This window comes from Curcuma longa, chromosome 3 (assembly GCF_044706935.1).
Source record: "Curcuma longa cultivar G26 ecotype Majalengka, Jawa Barat chromosome 3, ITB_CL_G26_1.1, whole genome shotgun sequence".
Taxonomy (NCBI): domain Eukaryota; kingdom Viridiplantae; phylum Streptophyta; class Magnoliopsida; order Zingiberales; family Zingiberaceae; genus Curcuma; species Curcuma longa.
The window spans coordinates 11,411,636-11,437,360 of record NC_133863.1 but is presented as its reverse complement, the minus strand read 5'-3'; the positions used below and the strand labels follow the sequence as shown (position 1 = coordinate 11,437,360).

At 38.9% G+C, this 25,725-nt stretch overlaps 4 protein-coding genes and 1 pseudogene across 6 annotated transcripts; 4 read left to right on the top strand and 1 right to left on the bottom strand.

Moving 5' to 3' along the window:
* The first annotated feature begins 1,306 nt into the window (after nucleotides 1-1,306).
* On the top strand, nucleotides 1,307-2,935 carry LOC141824330 (putative indole-3-pyruvate monooxygenase YUCCA8). The gene is made up of 3 exons (XM_074711593.1): nucleotides 1,307-2,065; nucleotides 2,155-2,526; nucleotides 2,599-2,935. The coding sequence occupies exons 1-3, from the start codon at nucleotides 1,415-1,417 to the stop codon at nucleotides 2,821-2,823; spliced, it is 1,248 nt and encodes a 415-aa protein (XP_074567694.1). The 5' UTR covers nucleotides 1,307-1,414; the 3' UTR covers nucleotides 2,824-2,935.
* Nucleotides 2,936-4,107: 1,172 nt separating this feature from the next.
* Nucleotides 4,108-9,407, bottom strand: LOC141824490 (UMP-CMP kinase 3-like). Its single transcript, XM_074711793.1, has 9 exons — nucleotides 9,346-9,407; nucleotides 8,075-8,129; nucleotides 7,313-7,430; nucleotides 5,304-5,460; nucleotides 5,086-5,166; nucleotides 4,901-5,008; nucleotides 4,617-4,688; nucleotides 4,468-4,541; nucleotides 4,108-4,286 (listed from the first exon to the last, which is right to left on the bottom strand). Exons 1-9 carry the CDS (start codon nucleotides 9,376-9,378, stop codon nucleotides 4,184-4,186), a joined length of 801 nt encoding a protein of 266 aa, XP_074567894.1. The 5' UTR covers nucleotides 9,379-9,407; the 3' UTR covers nucleotides 4,108-4,183.
* Nucleotides 9,408-10,956: 1,549 nt separating this feature from the next.
* Nucleotides 10,957-17,808, top strand: LOC141823214 (protein phosphatase EYA-like). 3 transcript variants are annotated; one of them, XM_074710478.1, is made up of 9 exons: nucleotides 10,957-11,009; nucleotides 12,184-12,450; nucleotides 12,736-12,903; nucleotides 13,632-13,725; nucleotides 15,245-15,382; nucleotides 15,885-16,067; nucleotides 16,868-17,054; nucleotides 17,461-17,528; nucleotides 17,575-17,808. In XM_074710478.1, exons 2-7 carry the CDS (start codon nucleotides 12,238-12,240, stop codon nucleotides 16,921-16,923), a joined length of 852 nt encoding a protein of 283 aa, XP_074566579.1. In that variant the 5' UTR covers nucleotides 10,957-11,009; nucleotides 12,184-12,237; the 3' UTR covers nucleotides 16,924-17,054; nucleotides 17,461-17,528; nucleotides 17,575-17,808. The 3 variants fall into 3 exon arrangements, with proteins under 3 accessions (XP_074566579.1, XP_074566578.1, XP_074566577.1); XM_074710477.1 differs by having other exon boundaries at nucleotides 17,461-17,808; XM_074710476.1 differs by lacking the exons at nucleotides 16,868-17,054; nucleotides 17,461-17,528; nucleotides 17,575-17,808 and having other exon boundaries at nucleotides 15,885-16,472.
* Nucleotides 17,809-21,748: 3,940 nt separating this feature from the next.
* Nucleotides 21,749-23,190, top strand: LOC141823326 (transcription factor MYB53-like). Its single transcript, XM_074710601.1, has 4 exons — nucleotides 21,749-21,798; nucleotides 21,872-22,148; nucleotides 22,219-22,827; nucleotides 22,924-23,190. The coding sequence occupies exons 2-4, from the start codon at nucleotides 21,880-21,882 to the stop codon at nucleotides 22,964-22,966; spliced, it is 921 nt and encodes a 306-aa protein (XP_074566702.1). The 5' UTR covers nucleotides 21,749-21,798; nucleotides 21,872-21,879; the 3' UTR covers nucleotides 22,967-23,190.
* A 1,087-nt stretch (nucleotides 23,191-24,277) lies between these two features.
* LOC141823683 (bark storage protein A-like) lies at nucleotides 24,278-25,592 on the top strand (annotated as a pseudogene).
* The last annotated feature ends 133 nt before the right edge of the window (nucleotides 25,593-25,725 follow it).

Below are 25,725 nucleotides of genomic sequence, written 5' to 3'. Positions count from 1 at the left end.
GAAGATGAAGAATAACTAGCTTTTAGATGAACGATGTTACCTTCGATACGAAGGCTCTAATCAAAAGAAAGATACTAAACAATAACACATAAAGTGCTTTTTTTCACATCAACTTTTACACATAGCCTTTTCTCAATGAAGTAATTAACACTCAAATATTTAGTTAATTAAGGTTTGTTTTATATACAAATAATAATTAACTGAACCTCAAAGTCGAAACCAAAGGGAAGAAGGAGTCCTTCCCTTTCATCTCCACTTTTTTCACTCCCTAGTAGGGGCACTAACCTACATATATGCATTAACCTAGCCTTTGGTTAATTAATTACATAATTAGATTAGATAATTCAAAGTTAATGATCACAGCACCAGATGCCTTAACCAACATGGCAAAGGAAAATAATTTGCATAAAAGCTAATATATATACTAAAATTACACTAAACTGTGTTAAAGCAAGGGGCCCTTATACAACAACACGTGTTGATTGACTAATTTAATGAATTATGCAACTTTGAAGCCGCAATCTACACCTAGGAGCGTACAAAGGAGTATCTTTTATTAGAGATAGACGAACACACAATCGACAACACATGAACAAATTAAATGACTTTTGTCGTGCAACTAGCCGCTATGGACTACGACGAGCATCAAAGGGTGAGGGATGATGACTCTAGAGTAAAACAAAAGAAAGGGTTTCGAGAGGGCTAACTAACAACTAATTAGAGGGAAGATGAGTTCGCTTGATTTTTGATGCAAATTATTTCTACCAAAAACAAATTTGTTCGATCGAATAGATTCTCTTCACACGAGTACCTCAACCATCGTGTCAACTCGTCCCTCCACCCCTTACCCTCCCAAGTAAATTGGACACTAAGGAAATCTTTACATGATTCACTCCCCCCAACAAGATCTATCCATCCCAATTTTCCTTGGAGATTCACTTCGCTAGATTTGCCCCCAAATTTCCCGGAATGGAAACAAAGCTTGTAATTCCACAAAGCTGCGGCTTCGATAGGACGGCTCCAAAACGGTTAGATTCCCAATCAATGGAGATATTTTTGTTTGGTAAAATTCATCGAAGATATTTATGAAACATTCCCGCCTTTTTTTGGGCAACTTACAAATTCCCTACACAAAATCCACCCCCACCGTTGACTCATCCGAATAATCTCCGTTTCCTGTTTCACAAAACAGGACGTGCCACGGAGGCAAAGCAGAGCTCCCAAAGATCTTCCCCGCGATCTAGTTAGATTCCATATCCAACCACATTACTGCAACGAATCCACCGCCAGATCCATGACGAAGCCTTCTATTTATAGTCCCTTCGTCTTCCTCCTCCTCCTCCTCCAAACTCCTCTCGACCAGCTTCAAGTCGTGCTTCGTGTCGTGTTCTGTGTTCTCTGTTTCGATTCAGTCATGTCCCAGTTTTCCGACCATCGCCATGCGAGGAGGAGGACTAAGTGGGTGAACGGCGCGCTGATAGTCGGCGCAGGGCCGTCGGGGCTCGCAGTGGGAGCGTGCCTCCGGCAGCAGGGCTTGCCGTTCGTCATCCTCGAGCGCGCCAGGTGCGTCGCCTCGCTGTGGCAGACGCGCACCTACGATCGCCTCCGGCTGCACCTCCCCAAGCGGTTCTGCCGCCTCCCGGGGCTCCCCATCCCCGGCGACTTCCCGGAGTACCCCACCAGGGACCAGTTCGTGGAGTACCTCGAGGCCTACGCGCGGCGGTTCGAGCTCAGCCCGCGGTTCGGGGAGGCCGTCACTGCCGCGCGGTTCGACACGACGTGCGGCATGTGGCGGGTGCGGACGGCGGCGGAGGCGGAGGTGGAGGTGGAGTATATGTGCCAGTGGCTGGTGGTGGCGACGGGGGAGAACGCCGAGTGCGTGGTGCCGGCGGTGGAAGGGATGGGCGACTTCGGCGGCAGGGTGATCCACGCCGGCGAGTACAAGTCCGGGAAGACGTTTTCCGGGGAGCGAGTCCTGGTGGTGGGCTGCGGCAACTCCGGCATGGAGCTCTGCCTCGACCTCTGCCTCCACGGCGCCTTCCCCGCCATGGTCGTTCGTGACTCGGTGAGCCAATTTTCATTTTACTCCTTAAATGTTCACTACTTTTTGAAATGATCCTTATAATTTTTCTATTTACTATTTGACCCCTATAGGTTCATGTGCTACCAAGGGAGGCACTTGGGAAATCTACTTTTGAACTTGCCGTTCAACTAATGAAATGGCTTCCATTGAGGTTGGTCGATAGGGTCCTCTTGGCCATCTCATGGATGAAACTCGGGGATGTTCAAAAACTCGGATTGAAGCGACCGGCTCTCGGTCCGTTCGAGCTCAAGTGCATCCAAGGGAAGACCCCGGTGCTAGACCTCGGCGCCTTGCACAAGATCAAGACCGGCGAGATCAAGGTGGTCCCCGGGATCAAGAAGTTTTCGTGTGGCAAGGTGGAGTTAGTTGACGGGCGAGTCCTCAAAGTAGACTCGGTCATCTTTGCGACCGGCTACCGTAGCAATATACACGAGTGGTTGCAGGTGATCACTAAGTTCATATGACTTAATACATATAAATTGGAACATCCAAATAATGAGTCTAAATACTTGTAGGGCGCTGACTTGTTCGACAAAGATGGTCATCCGACACGAGAGTTTCCGAACGGGTGGAAAGGGTGCTCGGGGCTTTATGCGGTCGGGTTCGGCAGGACAGGGCTCTCAGGTGTCTCCATGGATGCTGTGAAGGTAGCAGAGGACATCGGGAGGATATGGAAAGAGGAAACAAGGCAGGCAAAGCACATCATTGCTTGCCATAGAAGGAGCACATCACAGAACTGATGGAGAACTTTGCCTATAGATGTTTTGATGCTTTAGATGTTCTTATTATTCCAAATAATAATAATAATATTATTATTATTATTATTATGTGTAAAATAACAAATCATATAGCACAAGCAGTCATATCACTTGGCAAACTTAAAATACACTAATCCCATGCATATTACATTATCTACGTGACGACGAGGCCATCCCACTCTTCTTCTTCTTCCTCCTCGATCGTCGTCCTCTCGATCCAACCGCCCCATGCCGCCGCAAGAGTACGTACACAACACAACTCTTTGTTAAGGGCCTTAATGGCTAGCAAATGCTGGCACAAGAGGCGTCCATCGCATGGGCCATCACTAACCAAATTAAATGCTTTGCTTAACTTGACAAGGCCAACTCCCAGAGCGACGATGGAGACGGAGCTAGGAACCAAGGGACAGAGGATTTGTGGACTGTATGGTGGGGGATGTGCAGGCAGACATGGGGAGATGGAGGGCATGATCACCAACAAACGCCTTTTGGAATGACAGTGGACGGCTGATCACTTCGAGCATGGGCATCGGTAGTCTAATTTCGATAACTCATGAATAGGACTGGACGGTGAGATAGATCCTCGTCACTACACTAGCTTTAGTAGAGTGATCTAGAACAAGTCGAGCTGATGGGTCAGGGTGGAGGCAAATGTCGTCGTTGAGTTGGTTGCTGCGAGCTAGTCAATTTCATCGAACTAGAATGTCCGAAGTACTAGTCCTGATAGGATCAGATCGATCAAAATGGTCATGGAGCTGCTGCCCGAGTCCTACAGTTTGGTCCAAGTTATTTGGACAAAAAAAAAAAAAAAATATTTTTAAAATTTTGTTTTTACAAAAAACAAATAGCTTTAATTTAAATAGATGTTTACTCTTTATTTTTTTGAAAAACTTTTAATTAGTATAAGAAAAGATAATGGCTTCTCATTTTACAGAATTGATGCATTTTAAATAATTTAAACATTCCTTTAAGGAAGATATGTATCCATTTAGCTTCATAATGAATATTTATTGCAATTTAAAAATGTATAAAGTTGAGCAATATAAATCTCTCAAGTCTTTTCCAATTTTTTAATAAAAAACATCGATTAATTAAAAAATCTAAATAATTCGAAATGAACACACGCACATATATATATTTCAAATTCAAATATTAATATTTTTATTTATATATATCTAAAACAAGAAATCTTGCATGCTGAATTAGATAATTCCATCGTCTCGTCACCTAAATATAGAATGTTAAATTTAACTCATTTCGATGTCCTACACAATATGTTGTCACGTAGATGATGTAATAGCAAGTACAATAATGGTGCTTGATCTATCGTAGAAATCTTCGCTTAGGTTGATTTCAAGGCTTTTCTCGTAATGCAAGCAGGAGGGTAGAATGATCTTAACTTCGAGAATATATGAGCTATTATGTCTCTTGTGGCTCTACATAACCTGCGTCATGGTTAGCTTTTGCTTAGGTTCCTAATATCTACATGATTTAGAAATAACTAAAGAGTTAAAAGATCTTGCATTAGAATAAAATGGCTGGAGAAAAATTCCAAGTCTGGAGAAATAAGCCTTAGTTACGCTAGAAGATCATGCATTCAATTGTAAACAAGTGTAAAGGACATACCTTTCAACAAGAGAAATCACCCTTTTATGTCCCATTCCCATACCGATGTTTGATCTTCCCAAGCTATTTTTGGCCTGACAAATTCCAAAGTTTGTTCTAATAAAAAAGATGAAGATCACTGAAAGCTGCCTCGTACCATTAGTGAATACCTTGGCATCAAATGGAGCAAAAATAACTTTCACATCCTCAAAAACCTCATCAATGGGCCTTGAAGCATCAACCTGTGAACATATCAGCAATATATATATATATATATATATATATTAGTTTTCGCATATCAAATACACGATGTGCATCGTGGAGCAAACATCACTGTAATTATTTGTTACTCTGAAGAGTATGACAACAGATTCAAAGGTTTTATGGGCCAACAGTATTGTCATAGAAGACCAAATTGCAAAATTTTACCAAAAAGAAAGTGTGACGGAGTTACCTTCCGCAATTTGCCTCTTGAATTGTAATGATCAAGTACAGGTATAGTGGAATCCATATAAACTTTAAAGCGTTTCCTCATTGTCTGGATGCTATCATCAGCTCTTCCCTATATTGAAGGAGATAATGTTGAAAAATTAAATGCCAGAAGAAGGCAAACGGGTGAGAGGAAATGCAGAACGTAACCTGGTTGCGAGCTAAAATACGCCGTTTCATCTCCTCCTCTGGACAATCAAGAAATAGCACAAAATCTGGTTCAATATTGGTCTGAGAAGACAGATGTAGTCTTAGCTAAGAACTTGCATGATGGTACTGGTTCATGAGAGTTATTAGATAAGAATATGATTCATCATAGTTATTAAAAGAATACACTGGTGTACACGAATTATAAATTGCTAGCTTACAATACTCTCAAAGGCTGCACGATTCTCTTCATCTCTGGGGAACCCATCAATAAGAAATTTATCATTTCCACTCTCAAGAATGGCCCTTAGTAAAAGCTTAATTGTTACTTCCACGGGAACAAGTTTTCCTTCCATCATCATGTTTTGAATCATAGCTCTGAAGCAAAATCAGAATAAGAAACAGAACACAAAAACCATAAACTATTAAAAGAGTGTAAATATGTCCAAAAAATGCACACTTAAGCCAAAAAGCCTATGAAATCTATCTAGTTCAACTTTACTAATTTAGTACATCAGCTCATATTGACCAGTTACTATATCTCGTGTACAGGAACTGTATTTATCCCTCCTGATACATCTATCATATAACTTTTATCTCATTGTCAGATCCATTTGAAAATTTCCTTTTGAAACATTTTTTTCTTCTTAAAATAAAATTCACCTATCATCCTGTATGGATTTGAATTTTAATCTTTTACGAACATATCTTCTGCTTGGAAATGACTCGATTATATATTTAAATTATGATTTTAACACTACGATGTAATCTAACATCTCCTTTGATAGTCAAGCTATGTCAGGCTTGGATGAACCAAGAGAATAACTATAGAAACAACTAAGAATAACTAGAAAGGAGAAATATCTGATGGAAGCCCAAACTCACAGCACTTACCCAAAAGTTTAAGCTGTCAGGAAAGGGATGATTGTTATATTCAGGATTTTCATTTGCAAGGATATATCTATAATACATTACCTAACAATCCTCCTCTCTGTCTTCTCTACTATATCTGATGGGAAACCTGGATGTAACCTATATCCAATCTAATCTATCTTTACTACAATCAAATTTTGTAAGTATCACCCAAAATAAAGTCTTAATTATTTTGCAATTAGTAATAATTCATTTGCAAAAGAACAAATATACATGAAGACTCAAGGAAATGGATATCACTTAACACAAGGTTATTGAGCTCCTGCCATCTTTGAAGCCAGCAACAGTAAACTTCCTCCTTCCACTCATGCTCCCCTTTCCTCCCTCCTTATGTAATCAGCTCCCACCCCCTAGCGCAAGATCGTCAAATTACCATGACATATGAAACCAGAAACAGTAAGCTTCCTCTCTCCCATGACATTGAAAAGTCCAGCTGCTTGGACTCAATTTTATATCCTTGTCGTGTCTTATCGACACAGGGTACAGGAAGGGTAACTGATGAGCCTAAGTATCAGAGTATTTCCAATCAATCCATTTACCAAACATCATTTATATAAGTTTACCTAAGGAACACTGGGGTCGTATAATTCATATCAGTATAATGCAATACAAGCTAAAATCAAGCCCACAAAGGTTTTTCATTTTGTTGAACACTGAAATATTAAACTGCATAGAGTGCACAGATTAAAATCTCGAGTTGTTTTAGACGAAACTGGCGAAACATCCTGTTCCGCTAATAGACCGATATCGATACAAGCGGAACACACGTCATCTGGGCTCGACAACAAGTCCGAACTTGTCGCGGGGGCCAGGACACGCCGCCTGAGCCCGACAACAAGCTCGGACGTGTCGCCCGAGCCTGGTGACGAGTTCGGATGGGTTACCCGGGCCTGACGGCCCGTCTGACTATGTCACGCGAGCAGAACACATATGCGAAATTAGATTTTTTTTAGGATTTAATTAAATAACTATAGGTTAATAATTTTAATCAACTCTGATTAAGATAATTTAAATAGATTTAATTAAAACCTAATAAAATTATTCTATTAATTTAATATATATATTTTTTTATTTTTTATTTTTTAAATATTTAGATTAAATTTTTTATTTTTAGTTAATATATTTTATATTTAAAAAATATCAAAACTATATCGACACGGTACGATACGGTATCAAAACCGTATCGTTCCAGACTTGGGACTCAAATCTCAGCACAACTCAAAATTTTAAACTATGATAGAGTGAATCCAGTTTTTATACATAATAATTCTCACAGAGACAAAGCAGTAATAATTACCCATCTTCAGAGCCAGATTTCACTTCTTCACGTAAAAGTTCACCAGCGCTAAGATGGGTAAAGCCAAAGTTTTCGGCAATTTTTGTGCATTGTGTGCCCTTTCCACAACCAGGACCACCTGTTTTGTATATATATCGGATAAAGCAGTTAAGAATTATCAAATAAAGAATATCTAAGAAATGGAGACACCAATGTTCAGTGGGGAAAGAGAGAAGAAATCCCAATTGAAGTAGACATGATGGACACCCATATCTCTATGCAATGATACCACAAAAGGTACAGTAAAAAAAAAAGCACAAAGGACTTTAGCTAGCTTGGATTCTTCAATCATATTTCTGATTTGGAGAATATGCCTTAGCAGCATGGTCGAGATGCTCCATTTATGACTTGACAATGAGAATCAAATAACAGATAAGCATTTTTATCCACAAGGCTGGTCAAATGGCATAGGCACTTCGCAAATTGTTTTTATGACAAATGAAATAGGTTTCCAAGGTCATTGCATTATAAAATGAGATCCATTGAAAAGTTAGGAATTTTAGGTCCCTCAAAACAAAAAGTTATGAGAGAGAGAAAGAGAGAGAGAGAGAGTTTGTTACAAATGTACCAACTGTCTCACATTTTCAAAGAATAAGACCCAAAAGGAATTGTATAATAAAACATCAAACACAATGATGTTGTAATGTCTCCATCGGAAATTTTGTTATAATTTAACGTCAAGGATTTGGAATCATCCAATTCCCAACGCAGTGAAATTCTCACCTAAAACAAACACAACAGTGATTTTCTTGACCCCAAGAAAGCTCCTGGTCGAATCCTACACAAATAGTATGAGATTTTAATCATGTAAGTTACGTCAGAATATACAACTATGCATCAATGTGTACAACAGTGACAGAGACAAAAGGAAGAAAAATATAATCCTTGAGGAGAGAAAAAATAAAAAATAAAGACCTATGTTGAAGAAGTGAATTGTTTGGCTTCAATATGATTATTGCATACTTCAATGATTCAGTAATAGAATATGATGTTGAGTCAGATTTCTAAGCTCACATTAACAAGAACAATAATTTCACTGTGAAAACAATAGCAAACAGCACAGCCTCCAGCTAGAACAGTATAATGCAGCACCACTATTGTTATGGATATTAAAGTAACAGTCTTAAAGAAAATTATTATTTCCTCATAAAAATGACGAGCTTCATTAGCACTGAGATAAAATTGGTTTTGTAGGCATCAAGTGTATGCATCGGAATTCGGAGGACCACGTGCATAGCTTAGATGTGGAATGCACTGTACAAGAGCCCCATATGCAGTATGCTAGACAATGCAATCAAGGTGGGACAATATCCAGGTTGCATAAGCGCTCAAGTCCAAGAATGAGTCAGAATCAGATTATGTGATCCAAATACGATAAAAAAGGAATTAATCAAACTGGCATCATCATCATTGATATAATGAGTGAGGCGTGTGAAAATGAGGAATTTAATAATATGTATAATGATTTTCATAGATTAACTCCCTCTTAAAGATGATTAGTACAAGAAAATTTTCTGTATTAAACAATTTATAATTTTTTGTTGTTAGGTGCTAAACATTTGTAGTCATAAGCATTACACATTATACCATTTATATGCGCCGTTATATGTTGCACAGTAGGTATAATTTTTTCTCCACTAGTCCAATATGGATCGCTAGGTTGATTAACTTGACATCTTTGGTAGATGCAAAATTTCCCTTATATGGAATGCTTAGATAAAATAATTTAACATTTTTTGTAGTAGATATAAAATTTTATTATGGATCAACTAGATAACTCAATATTTCATATGTTCACATAAACTTAAATATTTTTGTTATACAAGTTATTCTATTTTTAGTAACACAATTAGTTTGAAATAAACTTGATATTGACCAAATGTGTTTAATTACTCAAATCCAAATCTCAATAATAACTGTTATAATTTTTTTTTTAAAGAGGAATCTCTTTCATCAAATGCAATTTTGAGGCCTCACAGTTGAAAAGCTGTTACCTTGTTAGAGTCGACCATAACGTGAGTATGCATCAATCGGATTTAATAAGTACTGTATCTGCAATGTTAAACAAAGTAGGTTTCACAAAGTAATTATATACCTCATAAACAAAAGAACAAAGCCCGTAGAAATTAAAAGTAATGCACTGATAAGCAGAGCCGTTGAAAAAGGCACAAGGATAACCCCCTGCCTTCTCAATTTCTTATGGACGGAGTTGTTTCCATCAGTTTAACTTTTGAATCTATAAGTGGCTCATTTAAGTATGCAAGATCATGGAATTCGATGTAGGTATTTCGAATTGAATCTACTTGGACATGATACTTCCATCAAGCTAAAAACAAATGCGTGATAACTCACGCCTATAGAGAGATCCACAAAAGGAAAGCGAGCGTTCCAGAAGTACAAATCCTAGCTTTTACGCATTGACCTTCTTCCACAACAAATCGGTAACAAACATAATCTTCTTAGATCGAACCAGGAGCCTACAAAAACAAGGTGTCGAAATCGGAAAAGAACCGACGGAATTAAGGGTTTGAGAAGCGGGGTCGTTTTAACGGAGTCGAGGCGAATCGCATTGGATCCAAAGATGAAGAGGCGGAGAATGGAATACGATACCTGGAACCGGCATGGAAGCCATCGCTAGGGTTCTTGCCTTCGTCCGTGGAATGTGGTAACGCAAACGCCAAGGCGATGATGGTGCAGGGATTTGGAATCGGGATGAAGCAGGAATCTACTTAATTCGTCTCTTTTTGCTAAACCGTGCTGAACAACCTAATCGGGTAGTTGGATCCGAACCCGTTTTCTTTGGGCCCAGAGTTTATGTCAATTATATTCCTCCAGCCCGTGCTTCATCAGTGAGCCTTGCTTAAGAGTTCGCACCGGTGGCTAAGGTGGCGGTGTCGACGGCGACAGCGACAGCGACAGCGACGACGTTGCTTTTGTGTCTTCATGGAGCTGATTCCTCTCGCCGTTCTGTTTCGACCTGTGTGCTCTTCTTTCTCGCAGGTTCGCTAGAGAAAATGCATCGGGAAAAAATCTGATTTTTTTTTGGGGCATCAGTCTGAAGTTTAGATACGGTTCTTATCCATCCCGTTGAAAACACTCGCTGCCGTTTCTGATATTTATTGTCTATTGACCACGCAACGCGGTGGTTGTATTTAACGCCGACGGCGTCGACAGCATCGGACGGCGGGGATGCGTCGCCTCGGCGAGGCGACGTTCCGTCCCGTGGACGTTGATGGCGACGGCCTCTCGTGGGCTCCACCGTTTTTTTTTTCCGGTTTCGTAATCGTACCCACTTGTCGTTCGCTCCATTGGCTGCTCGTCACGTTGTGTCGGGGACCACCCGCCCGCGGTTTTGTGCGTGCTTTAGGATTCGCGATCGGGCGGGGCCTGCGCCTTGGAGATTCGTGTGGCTGTGGTATGGGCGGCGCCGATGCGCCCGGGCATCCCGAAGCTTATCGCCTGTGGATAAGCGCGCGTCCGGCGCGCGACGTCTGGCTCGGTGGCTTTCGTAACGTACACGCGTCGAGGGCTGGTAAGTGCTTCGTGTGCCAGCGAGAGCAGCAAATCCGAGTGACTGAGGGGAAATCTGCTATAAATACGCGCGGCGAGAAGGCATCGGATTAGTTGAATCGAGAGAGAGAGGAAGGCTCCTAGGAAGGTGTGCGATTCTTCTAGTTTCGCATATTTTTCTATTTCTTTTTCTTTTTATATTTTTTGTAAATCGGACCAGAAAAAGGAAAATCAAACCTCGACCCGACGATCTGAACTTCGCGAACTCAGTGGCCTTGTTTTCCATTTATTTTGATTTTTTTATTTTGATTTTTGGTTGTGAGAAAGGGGTGGTTCGTTTGGCAATTTTTTTGTGATTCATAGGTCGCGTCGGATATTTTTTTGCTTGTTCTTAGTATTTTTTTAGTTATTATTTGATATTTTTTATTTGTGTTTTTTACATTATTGCCTGAGTAATTTTTCTTTTTTATCCTTTTTTGCGTGGTCCCTATGCGTTGTCATGGTTCTTGTCGTCGTCTGAGATTATTATGTTTTGTTTTGTAAATTGTTTAATGGTTTTGTGGGCTCTGAGTCATCATTGTTCCATGAATTTGTTTGTTTTCATAAATCGTATTTATCTATTTAATGCTAAAGTTTCTCATTTAATTTATTTTAAATCCACTGTTTATTTTATTATTTAAGTTTTTGTTACTTCTTAATTATACTATATTGTTTTAAATTTGGAAAAAAAAAGTTGTGTTTTGCTTGATTTTGTTTGATGTTTGGCCGCTTGTGTTCATGATTTGGATATGTGTAGAGGAGTGCTGAGTTAGGGATCAGGATTCATTGATAACTTGTTTCGTCATCCGTGAAATCTACTCAAATATCGTATTTTCTTCTGTGTGGATGTTTCTTTTTCCCTCTTTTTCACGAATCCGGATCATAAAGGACCTATTTGCCGATTTATATTCTCAGTCTGCTGATCGGAGATATATAGATCAAATTGCTTAAATTCTTTTATCTGATACCTTTATTCTCAGATCTGGTACAATTGGAACAGGATAATATTGAGGCGTACTCTGATCTTTGTAGTGGCGTCTTGGATCCCTTTTTTTGTGATGCTTAAGAACATTGTGATGGAGTTTAGAATCTGATCCCTCAGTTTGATTTCATAAATTCCACAACTTTGTGTATGTATTTTCTTTGTTTATATTTAGAATCGATTTTGGAGTCAAAAGTAGTAAATATGAAATATCTCCCTTAGATTTTATGTAATGAAGCGAAATATTAGTTAAGAAATTTAACTATCCATAAAAGTGTTTAGTTTTCTGTTTTAATTTCAGGTCAACCTACATCTTTTGGGAACTTGAGTAGCAATTCAGCAAAGGAGAGACGTGATGGATAGAAATTTTTCTTTCGAGAGTAGCAAGCCTATGACAGTATATGTATGGGATATGGATGAGACACTTATTTTGTTGAAATCCTTGTTGGATGGGACATATGCAGAGGCCTTTAATGGTTCAAAGGACAAAAGAAAGGGTATTGAGATTGGGAAGCAATGGGAGAACCACATCCTTCAAGTTTGTGATGAACATTTCTTCTATGAAGAGGTTAGATTCCTAAATATCTTCAAAACCTACCACAAGGGATCATTAGCATTCTTATTGAGTAGTCTAATAGTTGGCAATGCCAGCTTCATGAGATCTAAGGACATTAATCATGCTTAATATCGATGCTAAAGTCTTGCAGCAATCCTTTTGCTTATAACCAATCAGTTCACAATATGCTCAGAGTGTATTGTTGCCTATGAATACTCTGGAGTTTAGTTGTTAAGTCTATATACGCTAGTGGCATTTACCAACATTATAACATTTTTTTGGTGCATTGTCATGCAGATTGAGGACTACAATGAGCCATATCTTGATGCTTTGAATGAATATGATGATGGCCGGGACCTCTCCAAGTATAATTTTCACAACGATGGATTTGGTTTTCCATATGATGATTGGAATAAAAGGAAAATGGCATATAGACATCGTGCCATTAAAGAGAAGTACTCACAGGTGCTGTTGGTAGCTATTTTTTCATTTTCAATTTTTAGTGGCTTCTTACATTAAAAATGCCCTCACTATTTATTAGGTTCTACTGACCAATAGAATGGAAATGTAGACAAAAATGTTATCTCACTAATTTCTTTTGCCAAAAGTGCTTTCTTATGCTTATCATGCCTTTCTGCTAGGGAAGATTTGTCAGAATGCTTTATGTTTTTTTTCCACTCTTTGATTGGAAGCTTTTCTTGTAGTTTGGTTAATGTTCCACCTTTTTTTATGAAAAACAAGCAAATAGTTAATGCACCACCTTCTATCGATGACTTTTTAACTTTTCCAATTTGAGTCTGCTTGATACTTTAGGTTGAGGGAATATGCAATATTAGTGTTATATAGCATCTATGCTGTTTAATTTTCCCCAAAGTATCTTTCCTTGGAAGTTTTTGGATTATGTCTTTCAGCTGGTAACAGGAACTTCCTTGCATTCAATGTTTAACTTGTGATTTCTCACTAATGTTCTTTAATATGATAAAAGTTCATAATTAAATTAGATTATGGTTTATGAAATTTATGTTGGAATTGGTTTTGGTAATTTGTGAAAATGTTGTACATTTTGATATCAGTTCTATCTTACTGAAATTTTAGTCTGCTAGATATAAAGAATTGTTCACTTTAACTTGCCTAATTCTTACCCTTTTATGCTAGCTGTTCATGTATTTGATTCCAGACATTGGTTGATGCAGGGTTTATATAAGATACTCGACCAACAGACTGTAAAAAGTTGGAATGATATGTACGATTTAACTGATAGCTACACTGACGGATGGCTTTCATCAGGTATGCTATTATTTGTGTTCTTTTGCTAAAATGGCCTATTTAAATTCAGGTTTTGATAATTCTACATGATTTACTATTTGATTTTGCACCATTGTAGTAGACATTTTTGTATATATATCTTTGTAACCAATCTGATGGTATAGGAGCAAATACATGGCAAAATTTGTTTTCCTTTGAAGGGATCCTCAAATCAGCTTATTGAGCCATCATGTATTCTTCAGGACATTTTAGGAGGAATTTAGGGCTCCTATATCCATATTTTAGGTGAAATGAACCCTCACAAAAATTTTAACCCAAAATGAATCAACAAACTGTTTCTAAATCATCTCACGGTACACAGGATAACGGTAGTAAAAAGTCGGAGTATTGTAAAAACTGAGAAACAAAGGGCGTCATCTTGTAAATTGCCCTGGAAGCTTATTCCTTAATATATATAATCAATGTGAGTGAAAGAAAGCTCTGGAGTGGGTGGTTTCATGGTGTCAGTGAAGCAGGTAAAGTGGGGAACTGGTTGGAATCAGTTACTCGGTCATGTTTTGACCAATGTCAAGAGCAACATATCCACCAACCCACTGCTATCATATTTATGTTTCTCATCCCACACTTCTGTTTGGATGTGACACATGACCTACTTTTGTGCCTTCCCCATCATGTTCACATGTTATAGGTAGGCTCTTGTCGCTGTTATGCAGACATGCCACTACTGCATTACCTAGTGAAGCAAAATCCAAAGTATATACTATGTCAACATGCCATTGGTACCTGATGAAGTAAAATATAAGTCAAATGATTAATTTTAAGCAATGATCTCGTTGGATAGTCATGATTCAAAAGTATAGTTTCTAGGGTACCTGATGAAGTAATCATTGCATTCTCGAGCTGTGGACCAAGATAATGTGCAGGGGCAGTAGTAAATAACCTGAAAAAGTTGCATAGAGCTGTGCTTAATTTGGACCTTGTATATGTTCGTCAAAAAAAACTAAATGGTGTAGAAAGGTAGCACGGCACGCTATTATTTGAAAAAGGGTGGGAATTTGCATATAATATCCAAGATGTTCATAAATAACTGCACTAGTGGCTTTCCTGGGACAGATGCATGTTGGAAAATTGCTATATTTCTCACTGGGTTTTTGCTTCATTATTATTGCCAATGCTCCTATGGATTAATTTAAGGGTTCTGGTGAAACAAGATTTCTTCCATCTCTAATGTTTGAAGCTGCCTATGTTTTTATAAGTTACCTAGAATTAGCATCGAGAGGAAAAAAAACATAATCTCACCAAATAATTTAATGAGTTGGACAATGATGGATTTGAGAACTGTCATGGCATTGAAGGAAAATATACAACAATGAACAAGGCTAAAACACAAATGTCTCCAATTGCTAATAATTATATGCATTCTCCATTTTTGCAATGCGCTATTGCATCAAATCTTTTAATGTTAGGGTAGTCAGATTGATTTTATGATAGGCTTTGTTTGATTTGTCTATAATTTTTGTTTGGTTTTTGGTTGTGGCAGCACATGCTATGTTGAAGCAAACATTGAAAAGGACTAAGTGCCAGAATATTAACGTCTTGGTTACTTCAGGGTCATTGATTCCTAGTCTTGTCAAGTGCTTACTTTATCAGTTGGATGATGTTATCCCAGCTAATAATGGTATGCTTTCTCTTTCTTCCATTGTTTTTTTCCCTTGTTTTTGTTTGAATATGGGAATGTCGATGAAACTTTATTCATTAGCTCAGAAGGTAAGGATAAAGGGTACAATGGAAAAAGGAAAAATGTTTAGAAAGTAGGGGAAAAGATTCCAGTGACAATTACACTTGTTTATCTGGCTTAACCTGGAGCTGTTACCTTGTTGCGGAGGTGGCTCATTGACATGCTTTTCTTTTCATCCCATACTTCTACTAGGAAAGCTAACATTTGTTTATGAATAGATTTTCTTAGAATGTCAAACAGTAGTTGATAAATTCATCTGGTAGCTTGACTAATCATAATTTATACTGCTTAGAAGTCAAAACTGAGCAAATTCTATGATTTAGTCCTCTTCTCTTCTTAATCTGATTATTAAAGTTCTGTTTGTGTGATTATGTTTCTTTTATTTGAGGAAGCTTTAAGATTAAGCTCTGGAGCTTAATCCATTTTATTTTTTCCCCAACAGTTTACAGCTCATGGGAAGTAGGCAAACTTCGGTGCTTCTCATGGATCAAGGAACGGTTTGGTAGCGAAAATGTCAGGTTCTGTGTGATTGGAGATGGAAATGAGGAATGTGAAGCTGCTCAAACAATGGGATGGCCCTTCATTCGAATAGATCATCAACCAAGTAGCCCATATCGCTTTCCAGGTCTAACTATGAAATCTGTTCAAAGTTACATTGATGTGGCATATGAATCATCAGATGCCAATGTAGAAGAAACCATAGAGTAATAAGGTTCCTCTTATCCTAGTCATCCTACTCTTGATCCTCAAACTCTTCTGCTTCTTTTGATGGCAATATGAAACAATGTCCTCTAAAGGTATTCTCTGGTGAGCTTTATCAATGTAAAATGAGCCCACCACATCCTGCACCAGCGTGAGATTTGTCTTGTTTTTGGTATCCCTAATTGCAAGCTGTTTTTTTGTACATTAAGCTTGCCACCTAGATGGAAGAACGCCTTTTTAGGCTTTTTCCTGTATAACCGTCGTATGTTTTGTTGTCCTGTACCTTGTGTGCATCTCTAGTATCAATGAAGTGGAACTATCTGCATTATTTGGTTGCAGAAGCATAAAATGGAACTCTGTAAATGATATGGCACTGGATATCCATTTACAGGAGTTTGTTTCTTTTGTTAAAAGAAAAAGGCGCTTTGTACATGGAAGGTGTGTATCCATCATGATTCATGATGTGATTCTCTCTTACATATCGCTAGGAAGTTTTACATCCATAGATAGGCACGTCAAGGAACTGAAAACAAAAATCAGCTCCTTATATCTCTATTTGATTTGTTCCATTGGTAATAAAAGTTTATCCATGCTTCTATTGTTGTGAGTTTTGTGTCATTATTTCCCGTCTTTTTCAGTTTCTTTTTATCACTTAAGTTTATCATGGCTTTGCTTTTATTCAGTTTGCATATAATGTTTTGGAATTTTGTTTGTTTGTTGCAGGGCATTCTCTACTGAAACAAACTACAGAAACACAACCTTGTCTATCGGTACCATAGATCGCCGATATTATTCTTAGTTCCATCAATACCTGGTAAAATATCAATGTCTTGGTTACTTCCGGATGGCTGATTCCAGTTCTCATCAAGTATTTCTCAATGAGTCAGCGTTCCAATCTCAGCTAATAATGGTATGTAAATTCTGTTATCATTGGTTCTTATATCCATGTTTGTTCCTGTTGAACAAATGAAAATTTTATTCCAAAGTAGGGAGGATGAAAGAAATAAATTAATCTAATTTGCAAAAGTGAAACTACCTGAACCTGTTTTTCTTTGGTGCTACCACACTAAGGAAGACAACTGATCTATGAAATTGATTTTGTTGGAATCCATACATGAGTCCGCTAAGGAAACAAATTTTAAAACCCATTTATGTTATAGAGCAAGAAAATAAACATATGGTAATTCGTAGGATCAAACCAGTTCTACATCATTAAATCCACCTTCTCTTCAACTATTTATTGTGGTTGTTTTGCATGATTTAAGTTGATCTCTATGAATAACCCTTGGAGCCCAATTATTTTTGTCACTTTGCAGATCTTGGAAGTCAGGTTCCTTGTGATCAGAGATGAAAAAGAGGAACGCTAAAGCTCATTGATCTCCAGGTGTAACTATGGGACCGTGGAACTTTTCTTCGAGCATTTACTGAAGGCAAACGCCCTCTTTTGGAATCCACTGGAACAAAAGTGCCTATAAGGCTGTTTCAACAATTGAACCTAATTGTTTTTTCGTTACTTTTCGGCATATGTCGAGTTCCTTGTGATCAGAAACCGAAAAGAGGAGTGTGAAAGTTCACTCATGGAAGGCAAAACCCTCTTTATTGACTCCCAACTATGAACTTCCCTATTTATTATCATCTTCATTGCAGCCCTTGATGATGCTGAAGTTCATCTCTTAGAGTCGCCACACTCTTGTGCGGATGGAAATTATAAGCTCCAAATTCGACTGGCCGAGCTTTTGCCGTGCATGATGATCCTCTTGTCTTGTTCTTAATTGTAATATTTCCTTTGTAAGTTTGTTAAATTGATTGAGGAGTTGATTAAGTTCCTTTAATTGTATATATATCCATGCTTATCAATACTCAATAAAGTTGTACTTGGCATTATTGAAATTGTTGTTTGCCTAAATATTTCATTGCAATACTTTTTTTTTTTTTTGTATAACATGATGATCCTGAATTAAGAAATAAACATTGTGAAAGATGACGAAAAATAGATGCAAGAATGAGGAGATGGTTGTGATGACGAGATCAATAACCAAATTAAACTGTTGAAATACTACAGTCTCTAATGGAGCGCGCAGGTCTAAATTGATTGTACAAGGATAGAGACAAAAATAGAGCAACAGATTTGCTTGCCAACTGAATGCCACTATAGATTGCTAATATATCCATCACATTCATGAAGAAACAGAAGTGTTTTGATGCTCTAAAAGAGTCACACATATCATTCTTTTTCACCTCTAATATTTAGACACTAAAATATGCAGCCACCTTTCTTCTACCACATGATTTCTTTGCTGAAATTCTTCCTAGTTCCTTTCACAAAATAAAGCAAGCATACTTCAACTGGATACTCCTCAAAAAAAAAAAAAATGATAATCCCAGTAGCTACATCTCTGGGGGTGACTTCACCACCAGGATAAATCGGGAAGTGCATACGGCCAATCCAGATGCCCAGCATCCTTTGATTGCGTTCCCCATTTGGAGGAAAATTCACAAATACGTCGTAGCTGGGGATCGAACCGCGGGTCCCTGAGTTACAACCCGGATGTCCTACCGTTGCACCGTTGCACCGTTGCCCCGGGGACAACTGGATACTCCTCAAGCTATCATGCTCTATTGTATGACACTGAGTATCCTTTTTAATGTCAGTTTCTGAAGCTACTCATTATGGACATAAACATTGAGAGGAAATTCTTCATTTTACTCTATAAATATTTCCTTATGATCCATCAGCATGAAAGCATTTCATTTCTTTTATGTGTTTTTGTTCTCTATATTTTGAATAAGTATTAGATAAGTAGAGTTTGACGATCATTTTCTTTCAAGTCAAATAAAAGACCATAACTTTGCAATCTGATAATTCTCCGAGTCCCGTTCCACCAAGAGCAGTTCTCCAACATACAATATATTCTCTCTTCGTACACAGACAAGCCACCCATATAGAGGTTCTAGTCTTCTAAAGTGACTGCAAATGATAATGTAGTAATATTGTTCCCCAAATCTACTTCATTGATTCTTACGGATATCTTAACACTTATCATGCAATTTAATGAAACAATCACTGTTAAGATTCATTCTAGTTCGATCAGACCCCTAAAAAAGAGAGAGTTGATGTAGAAAGAAAATTATTCCCCAAATCTACTCCATTGAAGCTTGCAGATAGCTTAACACTTATCATTCAATTTAATGAACTGATCTGCCAATAAACTCAATTCATGTCAAGATTCATTCATGGTTCAAAGATTACAGAGAAACAATAACAAGCACAAATAAAGGTCGGACCTATTTTTGGTTAATCTGGTAGCTGGATTCTCGGAAAGGGGGCAAAGAAGGGCACCTGCACTCCGCCTTCGCCGGGATCGCAGGGAACGAGGACTGAACCGCAGCAGGGATGCTCGACGGGGACGGCCATCTGCACGCTGAACCCTCTAGCAGCGGTTCGGGCCGGCGCTTCGGCACCATTATGGCCGCTACCGCCGTCTGCGCCGCCCCTGCCATCGCCTCTTGTCCGGCGCGCGTCCTCTCCCTCCTCCTCGTATTCCTGCTACAGGCCGAGGAAGCCGGCGATCCGGCGGAAGAGTCCCATGGGAGATGGGAGATGGGAGGTGGGAGATGTCGCCTTGCTGCCTCCTGAGTCCCGACGATTTGATCGCGAGTACTGCGCGGCGCCGCGAGGTATAACAGTGGAAACACAAGCCTCTAAATAAAATGTAGAATTAAAGAGTTTAACCAAAAACTAAAGATCAACCGTTTGAATCATTTGTTAATATGTTTGGTCATTAAAATTGTTCCATCGCCTTCCGAATGAGTCACCGAACACCCGGATTGTATATTAACAGAGTCATACAGTACCCATGAATAGTTTAAGAAGAAAGACACTAGGATCTATCTTATGCGTCACCAAGTTGTAAGGAGAAAAAAAAGGATGAGAATGAAGGTCAGGAGTGCTCTGGTTTAGCCGCTCTGACACTCAAATCAGACAATCATCCGGAGAGGATGAAGAAGGACTAAGAAAGGAGAAAGAAGTATATTTGTATATTCTAGTGTACCTACACCGTTACTAGGAGGGGTTACTATATAGGGTTATTAAGAGAGAAGATGTTCCATCTTCAATAAAAGAAATGTCATATATTAATAGAGATGTCCTATTAGAGATAAGAAGAATATCCTATCACTGTCTCTGTAATGAAAGGGTGTATCGCTCATACCTAGTACGACATCAGACCTTGTTGTTATAAATCATACTGTCTCAACAAGCGAACTATACCAAATATTATATCATTGCATGTGTCTTTCTAGCGGCGAGTCTGACAAACTGAATTATGGGGTGACGAGAGCAGAGTTCAAGCACTAAGTAAGGCATGGGACGAAGAGCTCAGGCAAAGAGAGTCCATGCCGAGGCTGAGAGCCAAGACATAGTTTGAGATGGAGCTCGAGGTCGAGTAGAGACTTGGTTGGGAGGCCTAGGACTTGAAGCTTGGTGTTGAACCCTGAGTGGAGCAGTCAAGTGTTGCATTTTGAGTCGAGCTAGTTGCCGAGTTGGAGAGTCGGAGTCGAACTAGTTGCCGAGTCAGAGAGTCGGAGTCGAGCTGATTGCTGAGTCGGAACTCCATCACCTTGCTAGGGTAGGAAGTGTGAGTGTGAAATTCGAACATATAGCTAGGGTGTGAGACCAAGCTAGTCAGTCTTGTAGTCAAGTCTTCTGTTTGACGTGTCATATATAATCGGATTAGGACTTGACATTCTGGATCTAAATTATACCAACCCATAACAAAAATTATTAAAGAGATTATTAATTTTGTAGGAAAATATTTTCAGTGATAGTTTTTAATATATTGTAGCCAATATTTGTTAAAGAAATTCAATTTTTTAATATATTTTATTTTCATTTAAATTTAAAAAAATGAAAGAAAATAAAATTTTAAAGATTTAAAGAATATAAATAAATATTAAAGTAAAAAAATTAAAAGAACATTATCATTTTTATTAAAAGACATCTATTTTTTAAAATATTTATATTATATTTTTCATTAAAAATACTTTTATTGCAACATTTTTGTAACAATAAAATACCTCTAATTTAAGTTAAATTTTATTGCTCTAAGAAAGAAAAGAAAATTAAAGTAAAAATAATAATAAAATAAACACATAATGATTATCTAAACAAAATCAATTTAGAGAGTAAAACCTCTCGAGTGGCCAATGGCAAACCTAATCCCCATCTACTTCCCTACCGCCGTGTGACGCCATTGCACTCAAAAACTCCCCATGCAAAACCCTTGTTGAGTCACAACCATGCCCATGAAACCTAATACCTTTAATTATTTTTATTTCCCCGAATTCAAGTGCATATATATAATTATATAATATTAGCAAGTACGGTACGTGTCCCAATCATATATATTTCCCATTTAATTATCTTTGCATGCAGCTTCCTCTTATAGGTATAAAAACATGGATGCTTGTTTGTTCTATCCATGGCGGACAAGCAAGTACCTAATTTAACTAATTACTTGATTAATAATTTCTTTGTTATCTATTAATTAATTTGTTTCAGTCAGCACTCAAAGCCTATAAAATGATCCCTCCACCAATTCGTAACCAAGTTCTCATCCTCAATCTCTGATCACTGTTCTCGATCTTTATCGCGAGTAAGATCTGAGTTTTTATTGATTCCACTAATTAATTTTAGCTCATTAATTCGATCGTCTTGTGATTTCAAAGATTTAGTTATGGGAAGGTCTCCGGTCAGCCATGAGGTCGCCACCGGCGTGAAGAAGGGGCCATGGACGCCGGAGGAGGACCAGAAGCTGGTGGAGTACGTGGAGAAGCACGGCCGGGGAAGCTGGCAGCGGATCCCTGCGCTCGCCGGCCTCAACCGCTGCGGCAAGAGCTGCCGGCTCCGGTGGACCAATTACCTGAGGCCGGACATCAAGCGGGGCAAGTTCACCGACGACGAGGAGAAACGTATCGTCCACCTCCATTCCCTCCTCGGAAACAAGTAAAAAACATATCGATCCATCGAGCAGTTTTGATTGATTTAGATGAAATTTTAATTAATTTACTCGAAGGTGGTCGTCGATCGCGGCGGAGTTACCGGGGAGGACCGACAACGAGATCAAGAACTACTGGAACACGCACCTGAAGAAGAAGCTCCTGCGAATGGGGATCGACCCGGTGACGCACCGGCCGGCGCCGGCCAACCTCGGCCTGCTCTCGGGCTTGCTGTCCCCAGCAGGAGCCGCAGGCAATTTGAGCGACGCTCTCAAGCTTCAGGTCGACCTGGCGCACCTGCTCAAACTGCAGCTGGTGCAGAGCCTGCTCCACGTCCTCACCGCCGGCGCCGCCACGCCGAACATTGACCTGCTCCATCAATTGACGCCCGCTAATCCTCTAGCAAGTAGCAGCGATCTTCTCCTCCAGAGCTCAACCAACACTCTCGTCCCCAACCTCTCGACGTTGAGCCAGTTCTTGAGTCCGGAGTACGCTTCCCGTTCGTCGGAGCCCGGGATGGAGATCAGCAGCACGAGCTCTTTTCCGGCTGCGGCGCCGCCTCCTCTGGTTTCACCCTGCTCAGGAGCCAACAACAGCGAGATAACCAGGCCAAGCAGCGATCACAGCGACTGGGAAGACCTCAAGCTGGACGATCTTGACAGTGATTGCTGGAAAGACATCATCGAGTAAGATCTACGTACAATACTGTACTCAAATTATATTAATTCAAGAAGAACATCAGACTGAAAATCTCGTCTTTTTCTTTTCTTAATTCTCTGCAGTCAAATGCCATGGCCTGAGGAGATCCTGGAAAGCAGCTTGTAATTACAAAGTTCATAGAATATTAATTTCAGACACCACAAACTTCGATGCTCAAGTTTTTGTACACAATGTTCATGAAATTAAAACAGCTAGAAGTGAATAAAGAAAAGAAGAATTATTCCTTCACTTCTTTTTTTTTTTATTCCTTTTCTTTCAGTATTAGTTATGTATTGTACCAGAGATTGTGATTAAATTCCTCAACATTGTGACTTGTTTAAAGAGATGAAGTAGATTGAGTAGTTGAATGGCATAAATCCAATAAAGTGATCTAATTCATTTTTGTTAAAAATTAATGATTTCGGGTGATGCAAATATTTGAAGATTGCAAGGAGAAAAGGTGACAAACAGGCTTGAAAAAATGGGAAGCCTTGTCCCACACGGGACATGCATGTAATATGACACAGGAGTAGCTTAACCATACACCTGTAAGAAACAACCATCCACCTACCAGTGCAGAATTAATAGGTTTGGATTCAACCTAAAGCAACATGAAATATAGATATGGAAATTAAAGAAGATGCAATATATATAATTCCATCAGCTTGGTGATGCATGCTTCAGGAAATTAATGTTAGTTTGACTTGCATTGAGTATATTATTATATATACAATTAATAATGCATGTGTTTGTTTTTTTTTCTGACTGTTGAGAGAGTTCAGTTCAGTTAGGTTATAGAATATTGAAGAGGAATTCATTCATGAGTCAACTTGATGTTTAATCAGCTTTGATGCGTATATATCCTTGTGATGAACAGGGTTTCACTAGCTCCATTTTTTTAGGCATCCTGTCAACTTTAAAGTTTAAGAATTTGTAGGTTGAATAAATTTTAATCTCATTTAATTTTCTACCTAGTTAACATAACTATTTGGACTATATTTTTTTTAAATATGTCTGTTTACTTTTATTTGAAATGTAAATATACGTTAATGCATGGAATATATAATAATTAGCCATATAATTATATGCTTTAAAAGTCAAATCAATGTATCACCACATTTACACGGGATAATTTATATATACATTCTAATTTTATATTAATATCACAGTATAGAATAAAATCTAATTTTATACACTATTTTTTTTTAAAAATTTTATGAATATATAACACAAGACTTGAATAGAAATAGATTCAAAAACTTTAACGATATTCAGCAAGAACTAACATTAACGACACACTTATAGGAGACAAATTAAAAATCAGATAAAGAAAGGGCTAAAATGAAATATTCTCTTAAAAAAATAGATAATGTTACTCTCGTGCAGCTCGTGCTTTAAAATATGTGCGCATGCCCGATCCAGCGCTCTGCCGCCACCATGTTATTATTCATCCCCGCCTTGCTCCTCCGCCACCGGCTCGTCGGCGCCCCCGGCTACGCAGAGCGGCGGCAGACCTGGTCATGGCGTTACCGGCGGAGGCCGAGGCGCCCGCATCCTGTGCCTTCGTCCCCTCCACCTCCACCGGTCGGCGTCCCCTTCCTCGGCCTCTACGGTAATCATCATCATCCACCTCCTCCCTTTTCTTAATTCTCACCCCCTTACAAATTACAATGAACAACGGAGAGTAGATCAGTAGAGTTGACCAAGCTTATTGACCTTCCTCAAGATGACAAGATCCCAGATCAATCGATCTGATCCCCACAATCTAGGGCCATAAGTCAACGCATGTCTACACTACTTCTCCTATTTCACAAAACTGCAAGCCTAACTGTGCATTCAGGAAGAAGATTTCACATAGGAAGCATTCAAGAAGTGTCGACTATTTTCTCTATGCGAATCCAGTTGAATGCAGGCATCACAGTTCAAATTCTTCTGGATGTGTTCAGTGTCAGTGGAATCGTTCACTATGGAGCAGCAGCAGGGAGTGCTAATGACTCACTGTCCTTTGGCGATGTGAGTGTTCCAAATTTGGTAGCTTTCGCCGGATCATGGACATGGATGATAGACATACATTTTTACTCCTAATTCAATAAACATATATCATTCAATAACTAGAATTGATTTTGATTTCAACTTCAATGGTTATCATTCAGAAACTTAATTCAGCAGAGTCGCCATGTCCAAAAATAAGTTTTGGGGAATACAACATTCCAGTCAAAGGTGCAATCTTGCTCTCGAGGGTCAAGTTCAAGCCCGAGGAGTTCTTCTCTGTCGGCGAGCCGATGAAGGAACTGTTCTGGCTAGAGACAGATTGAGAATGGTTCCTCCTTGCGGAACAGCTTCAGGTCTCAAATTCAAGTTAGTTCCACTACAACAATCTCAGGGATTAACGACGGACCATTTCTGTCGCTAATTGATCATTACTGTAGATTAATAATTGATTAGCGATGGAAATGATCCGTCGTTTAATTTTCGATCGCTGATGTTATCTTAACGACGGAAACATATTTTCGTCGCTATTTAATAACAGAATTATTTATTCCATCGCTAATATTTGTGATGGAACAATATATTCATCGCTAATATCAACAATGGCTGCTGATACACCAGTGGTGGCGTTCTCAGACTTACCAGGAGGAGAAGCCACAGAGTCATCCACCATGCTCAGTGACATTGCTTCCGTTCTGTGAATGCTCTATCGCTAGCTGACAACCTCTCTTCCTCTGTTAGCAAGCATTCTATGAAAGCATGATTCGACCAAAAACTTTCTGAAGTAGTTAGTTTGATGCAAACAAGATTGACTACAGTAGTCAACAAGTATGTCACGGTTGTCCACTGACCCAAACCCAACCAGACCGACAAAGATTCGAGAGACCTTTCCTGAA

What these genes read in the sequence shown, in the direction of transcription:
- LOC141824490 (XM_074711793.1), bottom strand. Translation starts at nt 9,378, where the DNA reads ATGCATACTCACGTTATGGTCGACTCTAACAAG. An exon ending in AAATCTGGCTCTGAAGATGG is followed by an intron (nt 5,461 to 7,312) that starts GTAATTATTACT and finishes ATTTTGCTTCAG; the next exon opens with AGCTATGATTCAAAACATGA. An exon ending in TTGCTCCATTTGATGCCAAG is followed by an intron (nt 4,542 to 4,616) that starts GTATTCACTAAT and finishes GGAATTTGTCAG; the next exon opens with GCCAAAAATAGCTTGGGAAG.
- LOC141824330 (XM_074711593.1), top strand. Translation starts at nt 1,415, where the DNA reads ATGTCCCAGTTTTCCGACCATCGCCATGCGAGGAGGAGGACTAAGTGG. An exon ending in CCATGGTCGTTCGTGACTCG is followed by an intron (nt 2,066 to 2,154) that starts GTGAGCCAATTT and finishes TGACCCCTATAG; the next exon opens with GTTCATGTGCTACCAAGGGA. An exon ending in ATATACACGAGTGGTTGCAG is followed by an intron (nt 2,527 to 2,598) that starts GTGATCACTAAG and finishes AAATACTTGTAG; the next exon opens with GGCGCTGACTTGTTCGACAA.
- LOC141823214 (XM_074710476.1), top strand. Translation starts at nt 12,238, where the DNA reads ATGGATAGAAATTTTTCTTTCGAGAGTAGCAAGCCTATGACAGTATAT. An exon ending in AACATTTCTTCTATGAAGAG is followed by an intron (nt 12,451 to 12,735) that starts GTTAGATTCCTA and finishes ATTGTCATGCAG; the next exon opens with ATTGAGGACTACAATGAGCC. An exon ending in TGACGGATGGCTTTCATCAG is followed by an intron (nt 13,726 to 15,244) that starts GTATGCTATTAT and finishes TGGTTGTGGCAG; the next exon opens with CACATGCTATGTTGAAGCAA.
- LOC141823326 (XM_074710601.1), top strand. Translation starts at nt 21,880, where the DNA reads ATGGGAAGGTCTCCGGTCAGCCATGAGGTCGCCACCGGCGTGAAGAAG. An exon ending in CATTCCCTCCTCGGAAACAA is followed by an intron (nt 22,149 to 22,218) that starts GTAAAAAACATA and finishes ATTTACTCGAAG; the next exon opens with GTGGTCGTCGATCGCGGCGG. An exon ending in TGCTGGAAAGACATCATCGA is followed by an intron (nt 22,828 to 22,923) that starts GTAAGATCTACG and finishes AATTCTCTGCAG; the next exon opens with TCAAATGCCATGGCCTGAGG.